Source organism: Amborella trichopoda, chromosome 7 (assembly GCF_054954075.1).
Source record: "Amborella trichopoda isolate Santa Cruz 75 chromosome 7, AtrichopodaSantaCruz75HAP2 v2.0, whole genome shotgun sequence".
Classification (NCBI taxonomy): Eukaryota; Viridiplantae; Streptophyta; class Magnoliopsida; order Amborellales; family Amborellaceae; genus Amborella; species Amborella trichopoda.
Window position 1 is genome coordinate 38,787,900 of NC_142342.1, and position 17,291 is coordinate 38,805,190.

The 17,291-nt window shown below is 34.8% G+C and overlaps 1 protein-coding gene across 1 annotated transcript; it reads left to right on the forward strand.

The window, feature by feature from the left end:
• Nucleotides 1-864: 864 nt before the first annotated feature.
• EDA8 (Putative membrane lipoprotein) lies at nt 865-4,324 on the forward strand. The gene is made up of 4 exons (XM_020669289.2): nt 865-1,131; nt 1,429-1,496; nt 1,731-1,837; nt 3,186-4,324. The coding sequence occupies exons 1-4, from the start codon at nt 982-984 to the stop codon at nt 3,899-3,901; spliced, it is 1,041 nt and encodes a 346-aa protein (XP_020524948.1). The 5' UTR covers nt 865-981; the 3' UTR covers nt 3,902-4,324.
• The last annotated feature ends 12,967 nt before the right edge of the window (nt 4,325-17,291 follow it).

Below are 17,291 nucleotides of genomic sequence, written 5' to 3' on the forward strand. Positions count from 1 at the left end.
CTCATCCAGGAGATCTGTTTGTGAGGCATCTTTTAATCTGAAAATTTGGGAACTATTTAGACGATTATCCTTAAAAAACAAGAAATTGAAATTTGAGTTATCTAACGCTTAGATATCACCATCTAAAATTGGATGGTCTATTTTGAGACATTATTTGGATGCGTTTCTATAAGGCCGAGGCTCTAAACAATCGGAGTAAATCAAACATTCAAATAGTCTAGAGAAATGTGGTTTCAATACTGGAAATCTTTGTGATAGCCTGGAAATATATTATCATTCCAATTGTAAATTTTAAAGCTAAAAAAATAGCAGAGATCGAGCAAATCTATAAAAACTTGAACATCTTGAAAATTGACAGTCCAAAAATATATTATATAAGATGTACTATTTTCAAAATTGAAAGTCTACATTTTTCTCGTGTCCATGCATCTTGAGATAGAGATGATCACTTTGAGGATCTTTAGGCATGAAAAACAACCTTTTTTAGTGAAAGTATTGAGGTGGCCCCTAATTTTATGGTTTAGAGCCTCACACTTTCATAAACTTTACTTTATCTATGGGTTGAAGAGGTTACATCCCAAATTTTAGGGTCATAAAATTGAATATGGTGTGGTTTTACCCAAGAGCGTAAATGGACATTCTACTTCCATGGGAGCAGAAAATCATTTGGCATGAAAAAAAAAAAAGCCTTGTGAGTCTTTTGTCCGAGGAAGCAAATGGTCATTTTGATACCGCGGGAGCACGAATTTAGTACGTTTCGTACGTCCTGAAAAAAACAGTTAGGGACTGTTCTGACATTGAGAATTATGTTCGGGAGTAATAGTGTCTTTTCCTTGAGACATAATAAAATGTGGAACCCGCTGTTTTTATTGTTACACAAACTCACAGGAGGTACGAAATAAAAATCACAAAACCACAAAACCCTTATTTCTGGCTCTCTCTCTCTCTCTCTCTCTCGCACTCTCTCTCTTTCTCTCTCTAATGAGGATCAGGAGTAGAGCAAAAGCGGCTACCCCTTTCTCTCTCTTCAATCTTTCAGCTGTCATTGCTTCAAAGAAGCTCCTCTTTAATGGCGCTGGAGCTGAGACTCGCATCTGCAAGCTCAACAGATCCCCTTGGGATATCCCCGAGGTACTCCTCTCTCTCTCTCTCTCTTTTCTCTTCTCTCTCAAAAATAGGTTCTAGGTTATGGAGCATTTCCCATCTCGAACTATTCGATCTGCTTTGGTCTCTCATACTTCGTTTTCTCCACTCTTGCTTTAATCCCAGCTCAACCCTAACCCTAACCCTAACCCTAACATGGTTTTGGTTATATACTAGTGGTTGGACGTTTCTTCTGTAATTTTTGTTGATTCTATGCATTGCTCCATGGATTATTGGTTTTCTTCGTTGCTTGTTGTGGCAATGGGGCTTCTTCGGATCAAGCAGGCAATGGATGCTATGGAAACGATAACCGGAGAGGGGAGAATGGGATTCGACGCTTCTTCTCTTTTCAGGTGAGATCCTTCTCCTTCCACATTCTCTCTCTTTTGCTCTCTCGAGTTTTAGGGTTTTTATCACCTTCTTCGGCCACGGCTCTCCCTCCCTATCTCTTGTTAATGACTCTCATTAGCTCTGCATTTCTGGGTTTTGGGGCTTTCTTTGAGGTCGAGACCTGCTTCTGCAATTGCACAACCCAGTTTCTCTCTCTTCGTGACTCTTTTTCTCTCTCTACTCGTGTTGTTCTGCAGGCCTTGTTCATTTTCAGCAGTCCAAATATGCAAAGAGGAGAGATGTAATATTACCAATCCCAAAGTAAAAAATACAGAAGAAGAAGTAGAGGAAGAAGAAGAGAGAGGTATTATTTTTTGAATAAAAATTCTTATATTTTAGTGATTGATTATTTTCCCTTTGGCTTCGAAACCCTTGTTTCTCCACTGGGTTTTTCTTCTCTTCTCCTCGTCCCATTGGTTTCACGCAAATTACAAGAATTGTCCCAGGTTTTGGACAAAAGGCCACCCTCTCCTATAGTTTGAAATTACGGAAACAACACCTAGTGTTTTACGATATAGCAATTGTGTCCTCAACTACGTGAGTTTTCCACACAATCCACAGTGTGGAATTCAAGGCTTTTATTTAAACAAAATCTCCAAATTGCCCATGGCGCAGAGAGGGGTTTGGACGTGGATAATAAATAAAATCCGAAATATATGCGAGCAAAAGATGGGTAAAACAGTCATATTCTTAGAGAGACGAAAAAGTGTCCGGAACTGGGTTAAAAATTTGCGATTTTGACGTACAATCGCCTGATTCTAATTGAACAATCCAAATTTACGGGACACCAGAACCAGCCATTTCCCCTAATTCTTCTAATTTTATTTCTTTTTCTATTGTTAATTGTCCTTGGTCCGACCTGATTTTTTAAAGAATTGTGCAAGATAGAGAGACACATACTTGCCGTCTTGGTGCTCGATAGGGTTCACGACCCAAACTCGCCCTAGCCCTAGCGCTACCCCCAACCCCACCCCCACCCCCAGTTCACCCTTTAGTCCCTGGCCCAATTCCAGCCGGGGAAGAGGCCTTGGTCCAAGCCTGAACTTCGCCTTGGGGCCAGAGGGCCGCCGTGTTGGGCCAAGCTGTGTCGACTTGGCCCTTGCCCCAACTGGCTCTACCTTCGAGCCGTGGTTCCAAACTTTGTGACTTAGGCCCTAGGTTTTTTAGGACCGATTGACTGGGCTGGGCTGGGTTGGGATGAGCCACTAGGCCTATTGCGATTCCACCTGTACTGGTAGTCATAGGGTACGTGATGGCAATCATGTAATTTTGGTGCGGGCTAGGTGCTCATATTGTCACAATATTGGCAACATAAAAAAAAACAAAAACTAACCAAGCGGTGTAAAAAAAAAAAAGCTCATAATCATGGGCTATATGATGGTTAAAAAAAAGGGAAAAAAAAAAAAAAATCTCATAATTTTAGGGTGACAATGGATCCAACCATAACCAGGACTTATTAGTAGGCTTGAGACCCGATGGGTCGGTCCAAATTTTGGACTCGAATATTATTTGAGCCTGGGCTTGGGTTCGGCCGGATCGGATCCGTACCAGATCCCCATTATTTAGGAGGGTACGGTCTTGTGTCATTTTCACCCTTTAATAAAAATAGTAAAATTATGTAAATATTTTTAATTCGTATCGCCAAAACTCAGATATTTTTGGTGCGACAACGGACTGCCATGAGAAGCTGATAGCGAAGGAGGAAGAAGGTGGAAGAAGTAATATAAAAAGAATATCAGGGGCAATCCCGTCATTGCAGCCAAAAGATCCTCTCCCATCGATCTCGGACAACAAAACCCTCACCTCACTCCCAAACCCTAATAAATCCTCGCAATCGAACTGCAAAATAATAGCAGGAGGCAAGCGATCTCCTCCTAAAACCAGGGCAAAAAAGGAGAAGAAACAAGCTAAGACCAAAGAGAAGAAGAATAACGCAGAGAAGGAAGAGGAGAAGCAGAGCAACAATGACAGTGGCCGAACGGACGGAGAGGTATCGCAGTGTCACAAGGCGTCAAGGAATGGCCAAAGCCCCCATGACTGCGACTGCGTTTCATCGCAGAAGTCTCATTGCTCTTCATTTGATCGACCTCAAAGGTCAGCCATGGGGCTGAGACAGAGGAGGCCCTATGATGAGGGCTATTACTATTATTATTCAGGGTTTGCCCCTTCGTGCAAGAGAAAGCGCGATAGAGAAATGGAGAAGCGATTAGAGCCCTCTGCAACTCCTCCTGTCGTCGATAAACCACGGGAAGATAAAGAAGAAGATGTAGTAGAAGAAGAAGAGTTGGAAATGGTGATGCAGGTGAAGAAGAAGATAAAGAGTGGGAGGAAGCCTATGAAAGCTCGATCCCTAAACTCTTTGCTCTGATTCCATGTCATCTATAGAAAAGAAAGTGCGTTCATAAGGGTCAGCGATAAGCTCTGAATGGTTCGGGCCAGGGAGTTGTGGAAAGCAATGCGGTTCCTCTTTGTCGGGGAGTTCGGGCCAGGGAGTTGTGGAGAGCAATGCGGTTCCTCTTGCTGCAATCTGCCAGTCAGGGAGTTGTGGAGAGCAATGCGGTTCCTCTCTATGCACTCCGCCATGGCAGGGTTTAAGTTGAGGAGAATTAGGGTTCGGCCATGAAAGGCTTTAAGTTGCAGAGATTTAGGGTTTCTATCTTGGACTCCAAGAGGGGTATTTTGGTCACTTTCTGCCGTATTTTTGCTGTTCGAAAGATTACGATTAATCATGTAAAAATCCAGCTGGACTAAACAAGTGATTTGGCCGACTGTATCATTCCATGTTGCATCACGACCCCTTGCTTGCGCTTCGAAAATGGTTTGATGGGGCTGCAGCCCTATCAAAATAAGTAAAGCCTCACCTCATAGCTCTTCAAAAATCGCAATTTAAGTATTGTAAAACCGATCCTCAGCTTGAACATTATGGTCCTAAAAAAAATTAGGATTTTAAGTTTTAAAAAATAATCTATTTTGCGATAAATCATCTAACACCATCTAACTCACTCTAAAAATAAGTGTTCACAAACTACTATTTTTTTAGTTTCAAATTGTATTGTTCAAAATTGATTTTAGAGTCGTAATGAAGGTTTCTAATGCTCAAAGTGTTTTTCCGGTGAAGATTTGAGATAAGGTTTTATTTTGTTTTCCTAAAGCATAGGCCTATAAAAACTATACAACATAAAGTCTCCCTACTATCGAGGAAGTGGCCTGGAGTTTTTAGGATTTTATAAAAATCAGGTGAGCCCACATCGATTAGAGTGGTGGGCCACATGAGCATTTTCCTTTTGAATATTGGTGGTTTTCTTGCTCCAATAGAATTTGGGAAGTCTCTCCTAATAAATAGATAGTAACTTGTCTCTCTTAATAAAATAGGTAACTTCAAATTTGAAATGGGAAATCACCAAGTTGTATTGAATGTGATGAGTGTAAATGAAAGATTTTCCCCTTTTTCAAAAAAATGCAAAATAAGACATTATTTCCCAAGAGAGTCGTTGAAGGCCCGCCCAAACATGCGTACCTTGATGAAAGAGGTTTTTACGTACAGACATAAATACAAAATGCCACATTTTTTTTTCTAACATATTGCACATAAGGTTAGTGGCCTCCGTTCCATTTTATTTTTGCCATATTTTCATTTGCTACAATGTTACCAACATCAGACCGCTTTAAATTTGTTCTTTTTCAAATTTTTAGTGAAGTTATGTTTAGTCAGGTGTGCTAAATAGCGGACGGGCACGCTTTAAGCAATTTAAGGTTTAGGACCTCGAACAGGTAGTTTTGCCCTAGATTGCCACATGATGGCAGTCCGAGGTCTTGGACCTCGGACCACTCACTGGGCTAAGCAATCGTTCTAGACATCGGACTGTCCTTGAAGTGAGAATAAATAAATAAATTTAAAACTGGTCTGAAGTTGGCAATATCGAATCAATGGGCAAATTAGGAAAAATACAAAAGATGTGAACCGATCGATCTTTCTCATAATATTTAAGAAACAATGGAGTTTTTGGTGTTTCCTCTTTTGTTTTTGTGTCTGTAAGTGAATCACACTTGTTAGAATTCTTAAATTTGGATAAAATTTTAGCCATCACTTATTTTTTATTTACCATACAAAACGTGTGGAAATTTATCCATTATTTTTTTAAATCATTATTCTTATTTTTCTTATAATTTTTAAAAATCAATCCAACTAGTTGAACAGATCGAACCAAGACCGACGTTGTTGTGATTTGACCTAATCCTTTATAAATGACTATTGCGGGTGTTTTCGACCTTAGTGACAATTATCTTTATCCTGATATTATTGTCTCACGATATCATCAGTTGGGTCTTTTTTATTAGGTACATATATCAGAATGTTATCAAAAACTTAATATATGAAAATTGTATTATAATCTCTGTCATGAATTAGATATAAATTCACTGTTACAGCCTTTTATTTAGTAATGTCATTAAAATCTACCCCTATTTAGATACTCAAATGAAATTCGTGTAATTTTAAATCTCTTTCAAAAATTAAAATTTAAATAATAACAATTTCAAGTTATTTCTTTTTAAAATTTTAAATTCTATGTTGTATTTAAGGTTTTTAAAAAATTTAGCATTAAAAAATTAATAAAACAACACAATTTTGCTACTTCTTAAGTTATTATTTTACTAATAAAAGAGGGAACTTTTATTTGAATTTTTATCATCAAAATATAGTTTTGAAAATATTTTTGTGATTATCGTTATTATCGAGATACTAAGGCCTATGTTATAATGATAAATTCATTTTATTGTGATAATATCATTGATATTATCGGCCATTGATTTTCTCGTAAGAAATCAAGATAAATTGAACTTTTTATTCTTTTCAGAAAGGTATCAAAAACTTATTGGCAATAGTTATCACTTAGTCTTGCATATTAATTCTAAAAACCAATAGGCTAGACATGTTTGTACATTTCCTTTTTAAAATAAATATTATATTTTTTGTTCTATACCACATAGTTTTTCTTTTTATTACATCTTCTAAGTCGTTGGAGCGGAAATAGCACAATCTTAGATTGGACAGCTGAGATCCGACCCTCGGATGTATTCTTACCAATGTGTAGTTTTACTTTTATATAAACACATGTTAACACCTAAAATAAAGCTAATTATCATCATCAAAACTTTTTCCCAATTATTTGGGGTCAGCTATAAAGGCCATGGCTCATATATCAACCATCCATTTTTTTCTCTCTACCATTCAAAATATGGCTGGAAAGACTATTTGCACTTGTTTGGATTGGTTTTCATAAAAAAAAATTGTGCAAAAAGGGGCCAAAAATTTAAAACTTCCCCTAAACAATAAGAAAATATTTCAGATTTTCCTTCAAAATAGGACTTAAAAACATGCAGATATGTGTATGGGCGAAAATATATACGGATAACCAGTAAAAGGAATGAACTATAAATAAAATAAAGGAAATTTCCAGTCAATAACGTTAAGATCGTGTCTAGTTGGTAAAATTTTTTTCACATAAGACAAAAATAATAAAGTGTGAACATTAAGTGCTCGTTGTCTCATAAAATTTATTTTCCGTAAAATATACTTCTTGATAAAAGTATTTCCAGTAAAAACAATTTAGTGTTTGGATGATACATAGATATATAATACTTTCATTATTATCATCGAAGCGTTTTTCCAATTAATTGAGATTGGATACACGATGATACATAGATATATAATACTTTCATCATTATCATTGAAGCCTTTTCCATTTTTTAGCCTTTCATTTGAACCAACTCGAACCTCCTAATAGGTGCTATAATGGGTCCGCACCACGCATTGCCAACCCACCTAGGTCCACTTTTTCTCATCTAATCATATATTGGTGCGACACCTAAACTTTCATGGCTTTTTTTTTTTTTTTCCGACTAAACGCTTTTGGTTGTACTATTTATTCTAAAGCCATTTTTTTTGTTAAATTTGATATAGTTTCTCTCTTTAAAAAATTTTAAGATATTTTATCTCTCTAATGGCATGTTTGTTTTTTGAAAAGTATTCTTTCAAAAAGAAATGTTTCTGATTTTCATAGATTCTATCAAAAAGTTCAAAAAGTAATCTTCCAATAAAGTTCCCAATCCAATGTTAAAAGTTGAAAAATTAAGTTTCTAAGGGAATTTAAACTTAATCTTTCAGAATGTTTTTGTTTATCACGATTCACAATGCATAATTCAAATATATAATATTAATATTATTAATTCGATATGATATAATATAATATTACTATAACATAGTATTATAATTTATATATATATATATATATATATATATATATATATATATAGTATTATATACATAATATATACATATATATAAATACATATATACAAATAATATATACATATATATAATACTTGTATATATATAATATATACATATATATAATATATACATATATATAATATATACATATATATAATACATGTATATATATAATATAGACATATACATATAAATATATATATATATATGTAATATATATATATATATATATATATATATATATATATATATATATATATATATATATATATATATATATATATATATATATATATATATATTATTTAATTAAATTTTTTGATCAATAAATGTATCAAACATAGATCTTGGTGTTTGTTGGTATCAGAGCCATTGAGTTTTATCATAAATGTATTGAAAGCTAATAATAATATCCTAAAGGTTAACAACTTAATAAAATTTGCTATTTAAAGGTAAGTCCGAGAGTTAAAAACAAGGTCGTAGTAGTCCATCGCCGAGGTAGGCCAAGAGAGCCGTGAAAAGGCACCGTGACATAAATCTATTGACCCGTGTCATTATCTGTTACCTTAAACGGAAACTTTTATTAGGACGCTTTCCAGTAGGACATTATCATCATCTAACACTACACTAAGGATAAAAAATAAAGAGGAAATAATAATAGATAATATAGAAAAATAAATATGTAACTGGAACATCCCGAGAGTTCCTATTACGGATATTTATAAAAGGGGTACCTTTGAATTTAAAACCAACTATGCAATAAAAACCGTAGAACAAAGCTTATCAGTTAATAGTGTACAAGAAAGTTTTCAACTATTATCCGATAACATGATTCAAAATCATAAAAATAAGGACTATAAGTACCTACACATAGGCTTTATACAAATAGCAGTAAAACCTCTTACTAGGCTAGGACTAAACAATTCTATATTATTATGCCTAAGAGATAGTAGACATAATAAATTTTCAGATTCTCTGTTAGGAGTTGTAGAATCTAGTTTATGTAGTGGTCCTGTTTATTTTAACTGTTTTTCCAATTACTCGGTCTCATTAACTGACCCCAATCTTTTTAAAGTCTTAACTCTCAACCTAAAAACTCAGGTTCGACATAAATCCAGGTTCTCAAAATATATCTTTAATCTATAGAATATGTTATAAAGTTATGAATACATTAAGTCCTAATGTCCTTCAAATGGATACTAAAAGACAGACAGTATTTTTCCAAACAAATACGGACAAGTCAAACACTGTCATCCCTAAGTCAATAAATTGGTCCCAAGTGATTCACCCAGAAAACTGGTCTATCCATAACGAGAACCAACAGTACAAGACCCCTACTAATGATAAACCAGATCAGATAATTGAACATCCTGATGGAAATATTGAAATACAGTTCAATTCTAACCGAAGGGCAAGACTGAATTTTTCGGATGATACGATAAGACCCACTAGAAGAATGATTGTACCATCCAGACATTCTACCTCATCAATACATGATAAACCCATAATACAAGGACTATCAAGAACAAATAATAACATTAATATACCCATATACAAGCCATATGATCCTAGCCCATTAGGGAATGACCCAACATACTGTGACCTTGATTTTAATATATTGACTCTTCAGAAGGAAGAAAAGGTAGACATAGAATTGTTAAAAAAATGACTATCTTTCTGAAACAAATAAAGAAATAAGAGATTGGTACCTATCAGAGTTCTCACAAGAATTATTAGACGTCTTCCATAAAAGGTACAATAAATTTTAATAGTAGAATAAACAAAACCTAGGATTTTGACTGGTTGAGATTGACTCTTAAAGAGAAAAATGTACTTATCCATAGGTTTGAATTAAATACATTAGAAAACCAATATCAAACCTTCCATGTGATAGATGGAGAAGATATACAAAGTATACATGCCCCAGAACGAAGTCTCCAATTGAATGGAACATCAAAGGATAAACCTGAAACTAAAGCCTCTCCATATAAGTTGGCCATTAATGAGCATGGCCATAAAATAGAGATGATCCCCCATATAATAGAACAAAATAATTATACTAACCTTTGTTTACAAACTATTGGTAAACAAACTACTAGAATATAAAATATAATAGGAAAATCTCAAGTAGAAGTAAAACTTTTACCGATCAAGAAGGACCTATCCTTCATTGACCAACCAATTTTGATACTGGATAGAAGGGTGTAAGTGTTGCGCAACAAGGAGATTCCTTTAGTTTGTATACTATGGCAGTACCATTCAAGAAAAGAGTCGACTTGGGAACGAGAAGACGATATCAGAGAAAAATATCCTTATTTTTTTCAGTAATCAGGTACACAAATTTAGAAGACTAAATTTCTTTAAGGGGGGAAGAATATAATAATTTTAAAATTCCAAAAAAAAAAAAGAGGGAAACTTTTAATAAGTGATGGTTCGTATGAGTATGATGGTCCTTAGGGACTATCACTATTTTCAAAAGCTTTTGGTTTAAAGCTTTTGCTGCCTTGCTCTTGCCACGTCCACTAAAGGACGTGGGTTTAAGCGTTTAAAGTGTAATTTAACAGTTACACCTCATGTGTGAGGTCTAACTTAATAAAAGAATATAATATAGTATCTTAAGAATTTAAATACGAGAGGCGAGGACTCCCACCCTAGAAAATTTTGAGATCTCTCTCTCTAGTCGAATTTTTATCGGAAGCTCCCTCTCAAATATTTTAGGTAAGTGACTTCATTATCTTGAAAAATAATCCGTTCTTTTTAAAAATAAAATGAAATAATTATTTCTGCTTATTATCATGAATTTTAGGCGCGATAAATTTTATGCGCAAGTGACCTCATTATTTTGAAAAATAATCTTTTTAATAAAATTATAATATTAGAAATTTTAAATTCTGTAAATTCTTAGAAATAAATTTATTTATGTATTTTTCTTGTCTATTGTTAGAAAATTTTAGAAATAAAATTATTAGAAATAAATATGATATTTCTGCTGTTAGTAAAATATTGTGATTTCTTTCTACTGTTTTTGAATATTTAGACATTGTAAATTTTATGTGCAATGACTGCCTTATTATTTGAAAATTGATATTTTTGCAATTGATTATAGCATTGTTGTGAACTGTTTAATTGTGAATTGACATCTCATAAATTGTTATAATTTCGTATTCTTGAAATTCTATAAGAGTTTCTTTTATACATATTATACTGGCAATTATGCTAGAATGTCTTTACGAACTGCTACCTTTCTAAATTTGAGCCCAAAATATTTGATTGGTTATTTTTGAAATGTTATTGAAAGTGACTGTTATTAATGGTTTCAGTGAAATTCATATTAATGATTTCAGTGGTATGTTGAATACATGATATTGCTGCTTTTGAATGTTTAAAGAGATTTAGAAATACTTTAAGTATGCAAGTGGACTCATTCGGTTCGCCGGTGAGGTATAAGTGGACCTATCCGAGACGCCGGTAAGGATTAAGTGGACTCATCCGGTACGTCAGTGAGGTATAAGTGGACCTACAGGGATTAAGTGGACCTATCTGAGACGTCGATAGGGATTAAGTGGACCCATCATGATGCTGATGGGGTATATAGGTGACCTACTTGGGACGTCAGTAGGGTAATTTTGTATAATCTTTTGAATTATGCACTGTCGTTGAAATGTTATATGCATTTCAATCATTTGGATTATGTTTAATTGTGCATTTCTGAAAGTGAAATAGTTATCTATAAATGCTTGTGCTCGCATTGTTTTTAATTGACCTCCATTTTGAAAGTTTGTTTATATCTTTCATCGATGATTATTTTTAGGATTATGATGATCACTTACTGAGTAGCTAAACTTATCAAACTATGGTAAACATTTTTCAGGATAACTGCGGTTTCATTTTAAGTGCTCTAATGCAACATCAGATGGAAAATATGGTGTCTCTAATGCAACATCAGATGGAAAACAACAATCCACCAAGGCAGTCAGTTACGAAAAATGATGGGAGTGATATCGAACAATTTAAGAAATTGAACCCACATTCTTTTAAGGGTGTTGTAAACCCACTGGAAGCCGAGGGATGGATTATGTAAATAGAGAGAATATTCGAGGTAATGGAATTGCATGATGATATGAAGGTGGCCTTGGCAGTTTTTATGTTAGAAGGAGAAGCACAACATTGGTGGCGAATGGCAAAAGGAGTATTGGTCAAAGAAAATAAACCCTTCACTTGGGAAGTATTTCTAGAGGCATTTAATGAAAAGTATTTCTCGGATTTTATTCGAGACCAAAAAGAAATGGAATTTTTGGAATTAATCCAAGGAAATCGGACAGTAGCACAGTACGAGGCCAAGTTCACTAAATTGGCCAGGTTTACACCACATATGATTAGAAATGAGGCAAGAAAGGTGAAGAAATTTGAAAGGGGTCTCAGACCAACTCTTAAAAGCAGAATATCAGTTTAAAATTGAGAACTTATGCTAAAATAGTGGATCGAGCACTAATTGTTGAAAAAGATTTCGAAGATTACCAAAAGACGAAAAATCAGAAAAGCCATGTTAGACCCACACCATCTAATCGACGACAGTTTGAAAGGGCAAACAAGAAGCCAAGGCCCTTGCCACTTCAAAGCCCAACAGAACCATGTAAAACATGTAGAAAAAAGCATGGAACGAGCCCTTGTTATTGGAATACTGGAGCCTGTTTTAAATGTGGAAAATTGGGGAACCAGATTAGACAATGTCCTAGCTTACAGATGCAACAGCTTCCTAAGCAGGGAGAGATAGCTCAAAAGCCTCAGATGAAGGGAAGAGTATTTGCGATCATAAAGCAAGACGTTCAGGCCTCAAAATCAATGATTCAAGGTACTCTTATTATCTTCCAAAAAGTAGCTCATGTTTTGATTGATCATGGATTTACTCATTCATTTGTGTCACCACATTTTGCATGCCACTTAAAGGTAGAACTAGAATAATTAGAATACATTCTAGAAGTAGCCACATCGATGGGAAATTCAATTGACACCAATATAGTGTACAAATCATGTGTAATAAAGATAGAAGAAAAGGAATTGTTGGTTGATTTAATACTCCTAGAAATTCAAGATTTTGATGTAATCTTAAGCATGGATTGACTTTCTGCATACCATGCAAGTATTGATTTTTAGAAGAAAATGGTTACCTTTAGTATTCTGAATCAACCAGTATTTACTTCAATGGTATCAAAGAAGACTCCCCATCATATTTAATCTCCTGTATTCGAGCTAATCGCCTCCTTCGAAAAGGGTGTCAAGGCTTTCTTGCCTATATCAAAGAAAATAGGAATGAAGAGATAAATTTGGATACCACTCCAGTCATCCGAGAATTTCCCGACGTTTTCCCTGAAAAATTGCCAAGATTACCGCCTGACAAGAAAATTGAATTCTCTATTGAATTATTGCCTGGGGTAGCCCCAATTTCTAAGGCACCTTACAGAATGGCACCTGCAGAACTTAAGAAACTTAAACAACAATTGGAAGAATTATTAGATAAAGGTTTTATCAGGCCCAGTGTGTCAACTTGGGGGTGCACCGGTATTGTTTGTTAAAAGAAAGATGGGACTATGAGATTGTGTATCGCTTATAGACAGTTGAACTAAGTGACAGTAAAAAATAAGTATCCATTACCTAGAATTGATGATTTATTTGATCAATTACAAGGATCACAAGTGTTTTAAAAAATTGATCTTAGATCTGGATATCATCAACTTAAAGTTAAAAGTAAAGATGTTCCCAAGACAGCTTTCAGAACAAGGTATGACCATTATAAATTTTTAGTCATGCCTTTTGGATTAACCAATGCACCGGCTGCATTTATGGATTTAATGAATCGGATCTTTAAGCCCTTTTCGGATAAATTTATTGTGGTATTCATCGATGATATTTTAATTTTTTCCAAGAATCAAAAGGAACATGAGCAGCATGTAAGAATGGTATTGCAAATATTAAGAGAAAAGAATTTGTATTCCAAACTTAATAAATGTGAATTTTGGCTTGAACAAGTGACATTTTTAGGACATGTCATATCAAAGGAAGATTTATCAGTTGATCCATCAAAGGTTGAAGCCGTTGTTAATTGGAAACAACCAAGAAATGTGACTGAAGTTCGAAGCTTTTTGGGATTGGCAGAATATTACAAAAAGTTTGTAAAAGGATTTTCTCGAATCGCAACCCCATTGACACAGAAAAATGTCAAATTTGAGTGGACAAATGAATGTGAGGAGAGTTTTCAAGAACTAAAAGCTCGATTAACTTCAGCACCTATTTTAACAATTCCTGAGGGGAGTAGGGGATTTGTGATTTATAGTGATGCTTCACATAAAAACTTGGGCTGTGTATTAATGCAATATGGGAAAGTAGTGGCATATGCATCCAGAAAGTTGAAAGTATATGAGAAAAAATATCCAATTCATGACTTGGAACTGGCTGCAATAGTATTTGCTTTGAAAACGTGGAGGCATTATCTATATGGTGAGCAATTCGAAATATACACAGATCATAAGAGCTTGAAATACCTCTTCTCTCATAAAGATTTAAATATGCGGCAGATAAGATGGATGGATTTCTTAAAAGATTATGATTGTACAATCCATTATCATTCAGGAAAAGCTAACGTTGTGGCCAACGCTCTAAGTAGAAAATCTACTAGAGTCTTAGCTCATCTAATGATCCAAGAAATGAGATTGTTAGAGGAAATAGTGGATTGGCATCGGCTCCGTCCATTAATGGTGCGGTAAGTATATTTGTCAACATTAAGGCAGAACCCCAATTAATCCAACAGATTCGATCGGTACAAAAGACAGACCCTCTGCTTATAGCAATTATAGAAGAGGTGAAGCTGGGAAAGAGAGACGAATTCTCTATATGTAGTGAGGATTTGCTAAGATTCAAAGGTCGGATTTGTGTCCCGAATGATGAGAGTGTGAAGAATGCTATCTTGGAAGAAGCACATCACTCTTGTTATACGATATATCCCGAAAGTATTAAAATGTATCAGGACCTGAAGAAAACCTTTTGGTGGAATAATATGAAAAAAGAGATAGCGTTATTTGTGTCTAAGTGCCTAACATGCCAGCAAGTAAAAGCTGAGCATCAAAGGCTCACTGGGTTGTTGCAGCCTTTACCCGTGCCAAAGTGGAAGTGGGAGCACATCTCTATGGATTTTGTCTCTGGCTTACCTAAAACAAATTCAGGACATGATAGTATTTGGGTCATTGTAGACCGGCTGACCAAAGCTGCCCATTTTCTACCAATTCTCACAACGTACACTTTGGATCGACTGGCCCAGTTGAACATTTAGGAAATAGTACAGTTGCATGGAGTTCCGGTCAGTATTGTATCATACAGGGATACTCGATTTACTTTTAAATTTTGGGCTAGGCTACAGTCAGCCATGGGGACGAGACTCACCTTTAGCACTGCCTTTCACCCAACTGATGGACAATCGGAGAGGACCATCCAAACTTTGGAAGATATGCTGAGAGCCTGTGTCATCGAATTTACAAGAAGCTGGGATGACCATTTACCCCTGATTGAGTTTACTTATAATAATAGCTTCGAAGCAAGTATCCAAATGGCACCATATGAAGTCCTGTATGGAAGGAAATGCAGGTCACCCATCTGTTGGGATGAGGTTGGTGAAAGGAAGCTTTTGGGGCCAGAAATTGTCCAGGTAACCACAGATAAGATAGCATTAATTCGAGAAAGGCTCAGGATAACTCAGAGTCGACAAAAGAGTTATGTCGATAACCGAAGGAGAGATCTTGAATTTGAGGAAGGTGATCGATTTTTCCTAAAGATCTCACCAATAAAAGGCATTATGAGATTCGACAAGAAAGGAAAGCTCAGCCCACGTTATATCTGACCATTTGAAATCCTGGAAAGAATCGAAGGTATCGCTTATAGACTTACCTTACCACCCGAATTGGCAAACGTCCATAATGTCTTCCATGTATCGTCACTGCAAAAATATCAGCCTGACCCATCCCATATTTTGATATATGAACCTTTACCGATCAAGAAGGACATATCCTTTATTGAGCAACCAATTTTGATATTGGATAGAAGGGTGCAAGTGTTGCGCAACAAGGAGATTCCTTTGGTCCGTATACGATGGCAGTACTATTTAAGAGAATAGTCGACTTGAGAATGAGAAGACGATATCAGATAAAAATATCCTTATCCTTTTCAGTAATCAGGTACACAAATTTAGAGAACTAAATTTCTTAAAGGGGGGAAGAATGTAATAATTCTAAAATTCCAAAAAAAAAAAAACAAAGGAAATTTTTAATAAGTGATGGTTCGTATGAGCATGATGGTCCTTAAGGACCATCACTATTTTCAAAAGCTTTTGGTTTAAAGCTTTTGCTGCCTTGCTCTTGCCAAGTCCACTAAAAACCGTGGGCTTTAAGCATTTAAAGTGTAATTTAACGGTTACACCTCATGTGTGAGGTGTAACTTAATGAACGAATATAATATAGTATTCTACGAGAGGCGAGCACTCCTACCCTAGAAAATTTTGAGATCTCTCTCTCTAACCGAATTTTTATCGAAAGGTCCCTATCAAATATTTTAGGTTAGTGACTTCATTATCTTGAAAAATAATTCGTTCTTTTTAAAAATGAAATGAAATAATTATTTTTGCTTATTATCATGAATTTTAGGCGCGATAAATTTTATGTGCAAGTGACCTCATTATTTTGAAAAATAATCTTTTTAATAAAATTATAATATTAAAAATTTTAAATGCTGTAAATTCTTAGATATAAATTTATTTATTTATTTTTCTTGTCTATTGTTAGAAAATTTTAGAAATAAAATTATTAGAAATAAATGTAATATTTCTGCTGTTAGTAAAATTGTGAGATTTCTTTTTATTGTTTTTTAATATTTAGACATTGTAAATTTCATGTCCAATGACTGCCTTATTATTTGAAAATTGATATTTTTGCAATTGATTATAGCATTGTTGTGAAATGTTTAATTGTGAATTGACATCTCATAAATTGTTATAATTTCGTATTCTTGAAATTCTATAAGAGTTTCTTTTATACATATTATACTGGCAATTATGCTAGAATGTCTTTACGAACTGCTACCTTTCTAAATTTGAGCCCAAAATATTTGATTGGTTATTTTTGAAATGTTATTGAAAGTGACTGTCATTAATTGTTTAAGTGAAATTCATGTTAATGTTTTCAGTGATATGTTGAGTACATGATATTGTTTCTTTCGAATGTTTAAAGAGATTTAGAAATACTTTAAGTATGCAAGTGGACTCATCCGGTTCGCCGGTGAGGTATAAGTGGACCTATCCAGGATGCGGTAGGGATTAAGTAGACTCATTTGGTATGCCGGTGAGGTATAAGTGGACCTACTGGGATTAAGTGGACCTATCTGGGAAGCCGATAGGGATTAAGTTGACCCGTCAGAACGCTGATGG